Consider the following 13,095-nt stretch of genomic DNA (forward strand, 5'->3'; position numbering starts at 1 on the left):
TTGGAATTAATTTTTCTCTCATTTGAAAGGCTAGGAATAGAGCCCAGAAAGATGTTTAAGAATTCTTTAACAGAAGGCAAAGCATGATAGCTGTAGAATAACACTCTCCCACCATCTTACAGAATCTCCGTCAGAATGGTTAATCACACATGAAACTACCATCACAGGAGCTAAGGAAAAGTGAGAGAAGACAGGAAGGAGGGAGGTGATATACCACTCCTTCCCTAACTCCAAGAAGCACAGCATGGTGAGAGATGCCTCCCACTTGGGAAGCGATATGAAACTAAATGCAATCTTCAGAACTGGAACAGAGCACTGGACAAAGCCTTGTAGTCGCCTGGACTCGTGGTCTTGGACTGAGCCCTGGATTTATGTTAGAGGGCAGACAAGGGAATACTTCTACCATGCCCCTTCTCAAACCTTTGTCAGCACAGCTTAACCAATTGCTGGGTAAACACAAGATTTTACCTTGGAATTCAGTGCTGGGTAGCTGAACCTAAAAGCTGTGCAGACCTCACCAGCTCCTCTCCCCTAACTGTGGATAAAGCCTCTAAACGTGCCTGTCTAGCAGGCAAAGACCAGTAACCACAATTAGATGGACTTGGATTCTGCGTATCATCATCCCTGGCTGCCTGTAGATCTTTCAAGCCACATATACAATCATAGCAACAGTCAGATCATAGCAGAATAGACCTTGTTCCTACCTCTGTACTACTCTGATTTTAGCAGGCTGTGGGGAACAGCTGTGACTCAGTGCTGTAGCATTTGTAGCCATGAGATTGCCCAGCTTCTACTTTCCAAATTCTGAGGCAGTACAGCACAAAAAGAATCATTCTCTGCTTTAGGGAGGGGAGGGAGGTATGATTTGCTGATTTGGTGATTAAAATTGGATCCTTATGATGAAGTCAAGCCTGGGGAATTATTTGAACACAAGTCAATGGCTATGTAGAGAGCATCTGGGCTACCCTGTCCCTGGGATGAACTAATGTTTTCTCTTCAATCCAACCTTAAAAACAACCGCAGAGCTCTTATTTCTTTCTGAAAGTATATAGTAGCACAATCCAGTATTTATCTGCAGTTATCTATTTTATGCTTTTTCTTATAATAAGAGCTATGTGTGTTATAACTTTAATAAGTGAGTACCTTCTCCATTAGGAGGTGATGACTAAACACAGGTTATAATCCAAAAAAAAAAAAATCCAAGCAAATAAATATTACTGACGCTCAAAAAAAAAAAAACCCGCAGATTTGGGATAACTTGGGCTTACAGCAGTCTCTAGTGTCGAAACAGTGACAATACACCAAGTGTGGGCTGGCAGTAAATCTGGATTTGGGGCACACTTTGTGCTGAAATAGGAGCCGCGATTACAGGCACAAAACACAAGTAGCTTGCCAGTGTTTCTAGGAGGAGGAAGGTCAAGATATGAGGACTGGAGTAGATGCTTACTCCTCAGTGTGCAGATGATGATATAGGTCCCAAATCTCCAAGAACTGCAGGGAACCCTGGTCAAGTTTAACAGACAAGATGAGGCACCAAGATCTGAGGCTAGGAGCTAGGGAATGGGCTAGCAGGTAAGGAGCTAGTTGCACAAGGATGGTATCTGTGTTTGGATCGTCAGCACCCACGTAAAAGCTAGAAGCTTTCCTGCATGTTTGTAACAAGCAGGGTAGAAATATCCTGTAACCTAGGTAAGGTAGAGACAGGAGTATCCCTTGGGCTTGTTGGCCAGTTTAACCAACAGTAAGAGACCGGGGTTCAAAGAATGAGGTAAAGATAGAGAATGATTGAGGAGTACACTTGATGTCGATCTCTGGCTTACAGACACACACACACACACACACACACACAATGTATCAGTATAAACTATAATAAATATAAAATAGCTGTTTTAAGGACATTCAAAGAACTTTAAGGAAACAGAGAAATACTCATTGTGAATCTCATTATGGGCCTCGTGATTTGTTTTACAGTTGACACAAAAGTTAACTTAATAAACCACTGAGATTCACAATGAGGAATTTAATTGTGAAGCAGAATATAAGTCACTAAAATGATTTTCACCAGAGTCATATTTCTATAATTCTTCCATGCACCATAAGTAAATGAGAAATGAGCTCTCATAAAACAGTACATATATCCTGTTTTTATTAACACACTGCAATGCTAAGCCACATTATGGCATTAGATCAATGATATAAGAGTTGGAGGACATTCTTCTCCAAACCCACCATTTTGATGTTTTCCCTGAGCTATCAAATCTGCTCTTTTTTTACTCAAGGAAGAAAATGAAACTTACAGAATATCTAGCAAAGCCACACATCTTTTAAATTATAAACAACAGAAAGTTATTTTCAAATAAAACATCAGTTGTGGATGAATGTTCAAGATCAAGGTATTGTCCAGGGTAGGTTTTTTTTGTTTTGTTGGTCAAATTTTTGTCAACGCAAGCCAGAGTCTTTGGAGAAGAGGGACTCTCAGTTGTGAAAATGTCCCCACAGATTGGTCTGTTAGCAAGCCTTTGGAACATTTTTCTTGATTAATGATTGATGTTGGAGGGCCCAATTCACTGTGGATGATGCCACCCCTGGGCAGTTGGTCTTGGGTTGTATAAGAAAGCAAGTTGAGCAAGCTTATGGAGGGCAAGCCAGGAAGCAGCACTCCTCCATGGCCTCTGCTTCAGTTTCTGCCTCCCAGCTCCCTACTTGAGCACTGGCCTCACTTCTTTTGATGAATGGCTGTATTTAATATGGGACTGTTTCCTCCATGAGTTGCTTTTAGTCATGGCATTTTATCACAGCAATGGAAACCCAAACAGGGAAGAAGCATCCACTGGGAGGAATCCTGACACCTTTCCCGGGTAGAATTATGGCTAGTCCGACACCTTTCCTGGGTAGAATTATGGCTAGTCTGACATCTTTCCTGGATAGAATTATGGCTAGTCTGACATCTTTTCCAGGTAGAATTATGGCTAGTCTGACACCTTTTCCAGGTAGAATTATGGCTAGTCTGACTAGGATGCCTCTAGTTGTAGGAAAGTAGACACTGCAACTTTATTGGCAATGGCAACATTGTTTGGAGCTAACGAAGTTCCAGGGGCTGCACCGTGGAATGCAGTAGCCATTTCCATCAAGTACTCCAATCCCTTCTACTCTAACAACTTGGTGGAAACCCTCTGCTGTTGGTAGGATGAACCCCAAGGTTCCATATGGCATCTGAGTGGCCGGTGCTGGAGGAGCTGCAGTACATCCTCTCACAATGGGGAAAGTTCCCTTAACTCCTTCCTGCGGGGCAGCCTATCACTCCTCACCACCACATTCCTTCCTCACAGTGCCTGCGCTCCTCTTGTGTGAGCTCCAGCTGCTTCACTTCGAACCTTTTGGTGGTCCCGTTCTCCCATTCACCAGTACTCTTGAAAGTGAGGCTTATTTCAGATAGAGAGAATTCATTCAGGCAGGATTATTTTAAGATATGTTCAGCTGTCTTTGATGTCTCAAATTTCAGGAATGTGAGGTCAGAAACCCACTATCCCACACTCTGAGGAGTGGTGTCTAGCGTGCTCAAAATTACCATGCCAACTCGGTGCCAGTCCTTCAGATGGTTCATCAGAGAAATCCATTCCCATTTTTTCCAAAACGGTGTCAAGTTCACTAACATCGACCTTCCCCTCTAGGAAAGAGAACAAACTTTGAAAAAGGTGTTACAACTCCATGATCTAAAAACAATGTCCATATATTATCCTTAATAGTTCAAAATCTTTCCAAGTAAAACGAGATTTGATACCGAATCAAGAGCAAACTTTATTCCATTTGATTGATGTTGATGAAACATCTTGGCCAAAGTCCTAAGAGGAAGCTGGCTGCAAGCTTCAACTGAGGTATCACCCGAGGCATTCCGTACCACCAAATCTAAGTTAAGGTAAAGCCAGCACTCTGTTGCTGTCGATCACGACACCTTTTTCTTCAATAGCACTGCTGCTTTTGAAAACTTTTATTTTTCTGCTGATTTATGCCCTGCTTACCAAGAAAATGTGAATTCCATGAACAAAAGGAAATTGTCTAATTACATACTGCATCTCTTACACCTAGAGAGGCACCTAGAACTTCAAGACCCAATAAAGACTGTCTAAATAAGTTATTGAACTGAAAATACACAAAGCAAGACTGAAACTTGAGCTAAATGAATAGGGTTATTTTGTTATAAAGTCTATCGAGAACGTGGTCTACATTGTTAGCAAACTCTCAGTTCCTAGTCAAAAACTGCAATGAGCACTATGTTCCAAAGTGCAAAGGACCAAAGTTCCATGTGTCGCATACAGTAATTTTGTGTATACAAATTAAGGTTTCTTATTTTTGTCATAATTTTGCACTCACTCTTTTTTAAGAAGATCAACTTCATCCAGAAGTGTATTTAGAGCTACCTTGTTGTAATAGGAGCGGCGGGGCTGCATTCCGCCACCCGGCTGCCTGCATGGCTAGCTTATGCCCCAAAATAATTACACGGAAAACTGTATTCTTTTAAACACTGTCTGGCCCATTAGTTCCAGCCTCTTATTGGCTAGCTCTTACATATTAATCTAACCCATTTCTAATATTCTGTGTAGCCCACGAGGTGGCTTACCAGGGAAGATCTTAACCTGCGTCTGTGTAGGGTGGGAGAATCATGGCGACTCTCTGACTCAACTTCTTTCTCCCAGCATTTTGTTTTGTCTACTCTGTCTACCTAATTTTCTCTCCTATTAAAGGGCCAAGGCAGCTTCTTTATTTAACCAATGAAATTAACACAAAACAGAAGACTCTCCCCCATCACTACCTTTCCATCAGCTGTAATAAAAATCATTTTGAAAACAGAATGCCTTACATTGCAAATCCATTAATGTATTTTAAATATATAAAACTAAGTTTTGATTAGAATCAGGACACTGCCATGGTAGAGTAAGAACCAGATCCTACCCATGAGCCTTCAGTCTGCTCCCCATCTCTAGAAACTGCTGGATCAAGATGCCTGCTCTCTTCCTTGTCTTCAGCACTTCTTGCTGTCCTACTTTCAAATCTTCTTGTTCTTTCTATTTCCATTTACCCATGTTCTTACCTTTCCTTTGTGTTTTCTTTTCCTAAACTAAATCGCTCCCAGAAAAGACATCCTGAATAATTATTTATACACAACAGTTATACCAAGGAATTATAAAAGACAATTTTTAATGAATTCAGAGCACATTTTGATCTACATATTTTCACTTTTGTACATTTTAATTAAATTATGATCATATCATTTCCCTCTTATTTTTCTTCTCTCTGCCTATCCCAAGTCCCCTCCTTCCAACTCCTTCCTTGTCTATATTTTAAAAGCTTGAAAGCATAAAAATTAACCTTTGAAGCTCAAAGCCACATTAATTCAGATAATTTCCAAAATACTTTTCCAAGGATGGCAAGAGGGAGCAGATGGTGTTAAGATGCACGATTTTCCATTGCTGGACCATTTGACTCCTCAGATGGACAATACTTTGATAAATTCAAATGCAAACTTAGTCTTTCTGAATATGTCACAAAGCTCGAATACAGAGAAATAAATGTAATTTAACAACTCCGTATACATAAACCTAACTCCCTTAGTTAATACCCATAACAATAGACATGCTTACTGTCAACTGGCAGATGTTGAACTTCTTTGCTTGTGAGTTGCTCTTCCATCTTCGCCAGGATAGTGTCTAATTTTGTGGTATCAGCCTTTCCTCCTTAAGAAAGACAAGACAAATATTTTTTACACAATCCATAATGGTGTGCATACATGACATATAATGTTTGGGCACACACATTCTATTTCTAAACATTTGTTTCTTGGTTTCAAAGTACAAAGCAAGGCTGTCCAATGAAATGCTTTTCAAAGTTGATACAACATAAATATTAAAGTCATACAGAGGACCAGATATCATTAATCCTCTTCAAGATCATAGTTATACCTGACAAGACTAATCCAAAGTTTTAAAATGTGAAATTTGTAATTATCTACCAATAAATTACATCATTAATAAAATAATTCAATTATTTTGGTTATTGGTTATAAACTAAACTAAAAATGGTATTTATCCCCTTTAAGGCAATCAGTTTTTCCAGAGATCCAATTAGATATTCAGCTACTAAAATAATTTGATTATTGAGGTTTTATAAAGTTAGCATTTCTATGCAGGTCTAAAAAATGAAAGCCAGAGTAAATATATGATTTAGAAATAGATTTAAAAGGGATCTTAGATGATGTTCAATGCTACAGTTGCAGATTCTCTGCTGTAGAAGAAACTCAGTATCAATGGGTATAAATTATTTACCTGTCAATAAAATAGTTATAATTTTATAACTTAAAATAGTATGAACAAAAGAAAGAAACCCAAAGTCAAATTTTTGGTGCACAACATATAAAAAAATATATACTGAAGGATAAACATTGTTATTTTTTACTTTGATTTTTAAGTCTGGGTGGTCTTCTTTTTCCCTTTTTATTTCCTCTATATATTGTCCAAGTTTAAATAATGTTAATATGCATGTTTGTAATCACAGATAACATTCAATTATTAAACGGTATGACAACAGCTTAAGATTTTCATTTCACACCTATTACTCACTTTTAAGAGTCTTGATGATGTCCATCAGCTGAAGCTGACTTATCTTCCCATCATCTGTGAGAAAAAATACAAGGACTTAACAAACTCAGTAATAATCCTGGATTCAGACCAAAAGCACTGTAACTTCTAAAAGGTAGTGTAAAAAGAAAATCTGCAAAATTTGATTTTCCGTTACTTACTAAGCCATCTCACTGGCTCCTTACTTAGCAACCTTTAAGTATATAATTCACTGTTACTCACTGTGGTTGCCATAAAGTATGGCAGATCTCCTGAATTAGTTTTCTTGTCAAATTGAAATTTATTTTTAGAGTTTATCAGACCAGTACATGTTGAGCATATTGATAACTATTATTTGTCCACTGTGGGATAATGCTCTTGTATATTGTACAGATTTGTTACTTGTATTAGTTTAACGATTGGCCAGTAGCCAAGCAGGAAGTATATGAGGGGCAACCAGACTAGAAGAACTCCAGGAAGAGGAAAAGCAGAGAGTCACACGCATAGAGGAAGCAAGATGAGAATGCCTTACTGAGAAAAGGTACCAAGCCATGTGGCTAAATATAGACAAGAATTAAGTTGTAAGAGCTAGGTAATAATAAGCCTGAGCTAATAGGCCAAACAGTTTATAATTAATATAAGCCTCTGTGTGTCTCTTTGGGACTGAACAGCTGCAGGACTGGGTGGGACAGAACTATCTGTTAACAATTGTCTATATCTATCCACAAGATTAACTTACTTTTAGCTTAAATAACCCCCTTTTGGTTTTTTTTGTGTTGATTTTGGATTATTTTTTTAATGATTTATTTAACTTTATGTTCATTGGTGTGAAGGTGTCAGATCTCTTGGAACTGCCTTTTCAGACAGTTGTGAGATGCCATGTGGGTGCTGGGAATTGAACCTGGGTCCTCTGGAAGAGCAGTCAGTGCTCTTAACCGCTGGGCCATCTCTCCAGCACTCCCCCCCCCCCTTTTGTTGAAAGTAACTTTTTTCATACAGTATATTCTGATCACTGTTTTCTTCCTTCATCTCCTCTCAGATCTTCCACACCTACCCACTGATCCAACTCCTGCTTTCTTTCTTTCTTTCTCGCTTTAGAAAACAAACAGGCCAATTAACAAACAATCCCAAATAAAACAAAACAAACACACAAACATAGAAAAGGCAAAGAAAGAAAATGCAGAAGAAACACATACATGCACATATACACACAGGAGAATTTCACATATAAGTGAACTCTGGTGGTATTGTTTTTCTGTGCCTGTTTTTTTTTTTATCATTTTGCATGCTCCCCTTCAGGTCTACTGTGTTATTGCAAATGACAGAATGTATTCCTTTTCAAAGGTTGAATATAGAATCCTATATTTATCTATTTGTTCATTACAGACACTTAGGTGAATATAGTGTAGATGTTTTCATGGATTCTGACTCTGACAAGCATGTGAAAATGTACTTAGAATTTAAGATAGCTACTAAATCATATTCTATAGTCCTTGGTCCAGTAACTTTTGGGATACAGTGGTCAAGACATGATGCCATTCACAACCAAGAAAATCTTTGGCAGCTCTTCCTACACTATGATCTGTAGGATGAAGTACAGACCCTCTAAGATATAGCTTTACCTTTTTCTAGCCCTAACTTCCTAAAATAAACAAGCAAAAAAAATCCTCATTTGATTCAATCACTTACAGTTACCTGGAAGTGATCATTATTTCCTTCTACTTCCCTTTCCCTCCCATCATTCCAAAAGAATATTGGGGCACTTTTTAAATTTTACTATGTAATTTTCTTCATATTTTCAACCTGCTTCCAAGTAAATTATACATTATTTGCTAGTAGGAATAAATTTATTTCTTCTTTGTATTCCTTGTACCTAGTATAACTCCTAGCATATCTATGTAATTAATAAACAAATTAAAAATAAATCACAGGAATTAGAAATACTTCTTTTACACTTGTACTTTGACATTGCTAGTTTAATATAAAGGAGTACAGATAACTAATATTTATTATAGACTGTTACTGTTTTACTCTTGAAATAATTATAAAATAATTAGATTGCTACACAGCATGTACTAGGAATATTTCCTTTACTACTGTGATTATTTAACCCAAATATTTTAAGTGTCATAAATTCTACAGCTGTTCTTAGTAACTCACAAACAAAGCTTCTATAGACTGTGTCTTCTTGTTTTCTATTTCTCTGCCTATCTCTATGCCCTCCCTGTCTTCTTTTCTCTGCTTGTGTTAGGCTTCCTAATGACTCAATGATGTTTCTGAGTTAGTGTGTAACATCTAGAGTTCAAGTATTTTCTGCTTAATAATCTTATTATTTAAATGTCCAAATTATAAGTAAACACATACAAACACATTTCCTCCTTTAGTACCAGATATGTCAGTATACTTTCTAAAGTAACTAAATAATAAATGAAACAAATATCGAATACAGTTGTATGATATCAATATTCTTTATAACTAATTCTGAAAGTCATACTTGAAAGGCATCAAAACAGTTGAAATGCTCACCACTGACAGGGAGATGGCTGACTAGGTAATCATGTTCATCATCTGAAAGCTGAACGCCCAGATTGTGCAGGAAGTCGGACAGATTAGCAATGTCATTTTTTTCTTTGAAGGCATAGAAAAGTAAATGATAAAGATGTAATCTTATAATGATGTCAATGCAAGAAAATACAACACTTTACTGTTGTAGAGCATAAAAAGTGAGAGTTGTTCAACAGAATAAAGAGTCAAAGCAGAAACAGCTCTTCATAATTGATCTTAAGTGGGTCCTGGAAGATGACTACGGACAGCCAAAACTGAGTATTCTACAGGAACAGACACTAACTAATACATATGGTCTATATAAATTTGGGTTGAAAGCAACAGTTTAATTTGAGAACAAATCTTAAACTAGTTACTATTAAAATATTCCACATATTGAGTTTTTGTGGTTATTTTATAAGAACGCATTAACATGAACCTTCAATTTATCATTCAGTTTTCTTTCGCCTATGAACCCAGTAATGGTATGGCTGGACCACAGGGACCTCTTATTCCTGACTTTTCCTGGAACGTCCATACTGCTTTCTACAGTGACTGGATTAATTTACATTGCCACCCCCAGTCGGGCCACATTTTGTCATACATTTGAACCACACTGTTACCGTGTCAATCAAGAAGATATAGTAACCCAACTGGAGAGTGACAGAAGTGTAGGACACTGTCCTTTCCACTAAATTTTAAGAAAAGAATTTTAATAAAAGCATTCAATTTATGTACATAGGTAATTACTTGGGTATTGTTATTTTTAAACAAATTATCATATAAATGTCTTAAATGTCCCTAATTCTAATTTAACTTGATAGATATTAATAGATAAAACCTATATGAACAAAAGCTCTTTAATATCTTTAATAATTTTTAAGAATATAAGAGAGTCAGACAGCAAGAAGCTTGTCAGTCACTACTACTAATACATCAACATACAGCAATATATTATATGAAAGAGCTGAGACAAGATACTTTGAGAAATGGCTTTCTGAAGGAAAGTCACATTGGAAAGGTGCAAAAAAAGATTTTTTTTTTTTAATTTTTAGCCTTTGCTTGCCATTGAGGCTTTCTTAAGAGGTTTTTCTTTTTTCAATTTTATGCATTGTTTTGCTTGCATGAATGACTTGAGCCATCTCTCCAAGCCCCTACATCATAGTTTTCAATCACTTCAATAAATAGTAAAAATAATCAATTTAATAAAGAATTATTAAAAATAAATGTTGAAAAGGAACTGAGGGAAGGAATACTTTTAATACTCCTGGTGGGGACATAAATTATTCTAAGCACTACAAGCCTCAGTATGGCATTTCTTTGGGGAAATACAAAACCTTTCATATGGTCCTGTTTTGTATTTCTAGGCATATATCCACAAGAATTAAAGTCAGATATAATTGAATACCAAGCTTACTGTGGGCACTCACAATAACCAAGTTACAAACCCAGTACAGAAGCCATGTGGCAGTGGCGCATGCCTTTAATCCCAGTTCTCGGGAGGCAGAAGCAGGCAGATCTCTGTGAGTTCAAGACCAGCCTGTTCTACAAGAGCTAGTTCCAGGACAGGCTCCAAATCTACAGAGAAACCCTGTCTTGAAAAACAAAACAAACAAAAAAAAACAAAACAGCTGGGGCCCATTAACATAGAGAGAAATGTGATTGATATGCACAATGGAGTTTTATTCGGCAAATAAGTTTTATTATAATTAATGAAGACTTTTTCTTAATTTGGAGTAAAATATATGAAGCTAGAGATCATGTTAAGCAAAATAAACTATACTCAGAAAAGTTAGTCTTACGTTTTCTCTCAAAGGTGGAGTTTATAGAACTTAAAAGGGGGACCAGGACATAAAAGGGAAAGGAGACATGTAGGGAGTAAGAGAGAAATCGGAGAATTAAAGACGGAAACGAGCACAGTGTCCTTATCAGTCTCATGTAGCAACGTGGCTCACCTTTGAACATCATCCTGGCGCTGACCAATGTTTCCATATCCACTTCTTCATCATCTGTAAAGTAAATTTATATACATAGCACCAGTACTCAGAAAACAGCGTGTTGGGTCATCTGTGTTATTTTCTCTAGATATCCGCCTCTCTTCTAGTTCCAGGTCCCCATTTCTCTAACAGACAACCTAACAGCTCCTACCTCAGAGCACTGGAAAGCAAAGGAGTGCCAAACCCACGCTTGGCACATGGCACATCCTCCATAAACGATACTGATTTTAATGCTTTTCAAAGTGAGTGAAGCAGAGTTTACTCCTATTGTTCCAGTGTAAAGAAGAAAAGCAATACTAGACATCTTTCCCCTGAAGTCTGGATAGAATGATGATGATAATATCACATTGAAATGTGAAGTCTACTTTGCTGAACTTTTAATCTAGTCTTTGGATGTAAGACATGACTTTGGGACTTATTATAGAGCCTTTAGGAATAGCTTTGCACAGAAAACAAAGGTATATGCTGAATATATGCAAAGAGAAAAATCAGCAATCTATCTTTCTGTTTTCACATTTGGAGGTCTATAAAAGTAAGTTATGGGGATATGAACTTCATTTGCAAAGTTGTAAGTGATGACAGCATAGACTAATATTACCCTCCAGACTCCATATATTCTTTATAATTACCTGTGTAGAAAGAAAACCTGAATTACATAGTGTGTTTGCCAGTTTTATGTCAACTTAACACATGCTAGAGTCATTTGGGAAGAGGGACTCTCAACTGAGAAAAGTCTCTATAAGAACGACTTATAGGCAAGTCTGTTGAGTATTTTCTTGATTAATGATGGATGTGGAGAAGCCTAGCTGATCCTATGGATGTAGGGTAGCGTAGCCAATCCCATGAATGTAGAGGAGCCTAGCCAATCCCTCTGTAGGTGGTGCCAATCTTGTGCAGGTTGCCTGGAGTTGTATAAAAATCAGGCCATCCAAGCCATACAGAGTAAGCCAGTAAGCAGCACCCTGCCATGGTTTCTGCTTCAGTTCTTACCTCCAGGTTTCTGACTTGAGTTCCTGCCCTTTCTTCCCTCAGCCATGGAACGTGACCCGGGAGTTGTAAGCAAAAACCAACTTTTCTTCCCTCTTATACATGGCTTTTGTGTTGGTGTTTTGTCATAGCAATAAAAATCCTAACTAAGACAGAAATTGTTACGTGGAAGTGAATACTGTGACAGCCCTGGCAACGTTGATTAGGGGAGGATGTGGAAGGACTTGGAACTTTAAGGTAAAAAGCCACCGTGTGTTCAAAGATTATTGAGCTATTGTGGAAACGTGAAGGATGGTGTTAAGATGGATGCAGATGACGGCAGCGTGGGTGATGTTTTAGAGGGGAATCTGAGAGCCCCTGAAAGACTCTATCAGGGCTGTTCAATATCTTGAACTAAGAATCAATAAAAATAATACCTAGGCAAAAACTTAACCAAACATAATAGAGACCATCACTGTGAGTGCATAGGCACTGAAGAGAGAAACCACAGAAGACACTAAAAGAGGGGAAGACCCCTCCATACTGATGGAGTAACCGAAATAACATTGTAAAAATGACCAGATAGACAATAGCAATCTACAGATTTAATGTTATCATTAAATCTGAGGAAAATGGACAAAACAACCTTAAAATTTGTATGCATCCAAGAGACTCTGGATAGCCCAAAACAACCCTGAGCACAAAGAACAGTCCTGGAGGTATCTTAATTCCTGACTTAAACATAAAACTGTATTAACCAAAGCAGCATGGCACTGCCAAAAATACAGACACATGACCAACAAAATAAAAATAAGCCCAAGAAGCTAGATCCATTTGATTCTTAACATTGGTGCCCAAAACATAAATTGAAAAGGCTATACCATCTTTATCAAGTGGTGAGTGATTCAAGAGAAACTAGATATCAACATACAGAAGACTGTTCTTCATCTCTAACCCTATACACAAATTAGTCCAAA

The 13,095-nt window shown here is 37.5% G+C and overlaps 1 protein-coding gene across 1 annotated transcript in view; it reads right to left on the reverse strand.

Moving 5' to 3' along the window:
- Nucleotides 1–13,095, reverse strand: part of Efcab3 (EF-hand calcium binding domain 3) — a 370,379-nt gene that overhangs the window by 266,361 nt on the left and 90,923 nt on the right. Inside the window, 8 exon segments of the mRNA XM_075941765.1 lie at nucleotides 3,328–3,409; nucleotides 3,525–3,665; nucleotides 4,368–4,418; nucleotides 4,811–4,821; nucleotides 5,640–5,732; nucleotides 6,615–6,668; nucleotides 9,138–9,239; nucleotides 11,111–11,164. Of these exon segments, the coding sequence (XP_075797880.1) occupies nucleotides 3,328–3,409; nucleotides 3,525–3,665; nucleotides 4,368–4,418; nucleotides 4,811–4,821; nucleotides 5,640–5,732; nucleotides 6,615–6,668; nucleotides 9,138–9,239; nucleotides 11,111–11,164 (588 nt within the window).

The sequence above is a fragment of the Microtus pennsylvanicus genome, chromosome 11, assembly GCF_037038515.1.
Source record: "Microtus pennsylvanicus isolate mMicPen1 chromosome 11, mMicPen1.hap1, whole genome shotgun sequence".
NCBI lineage: Eukaryota > Metazoa > Chordata > Mammalia > Rodentia > Cricetidae > Microtus > Microtus pennsylvanicus.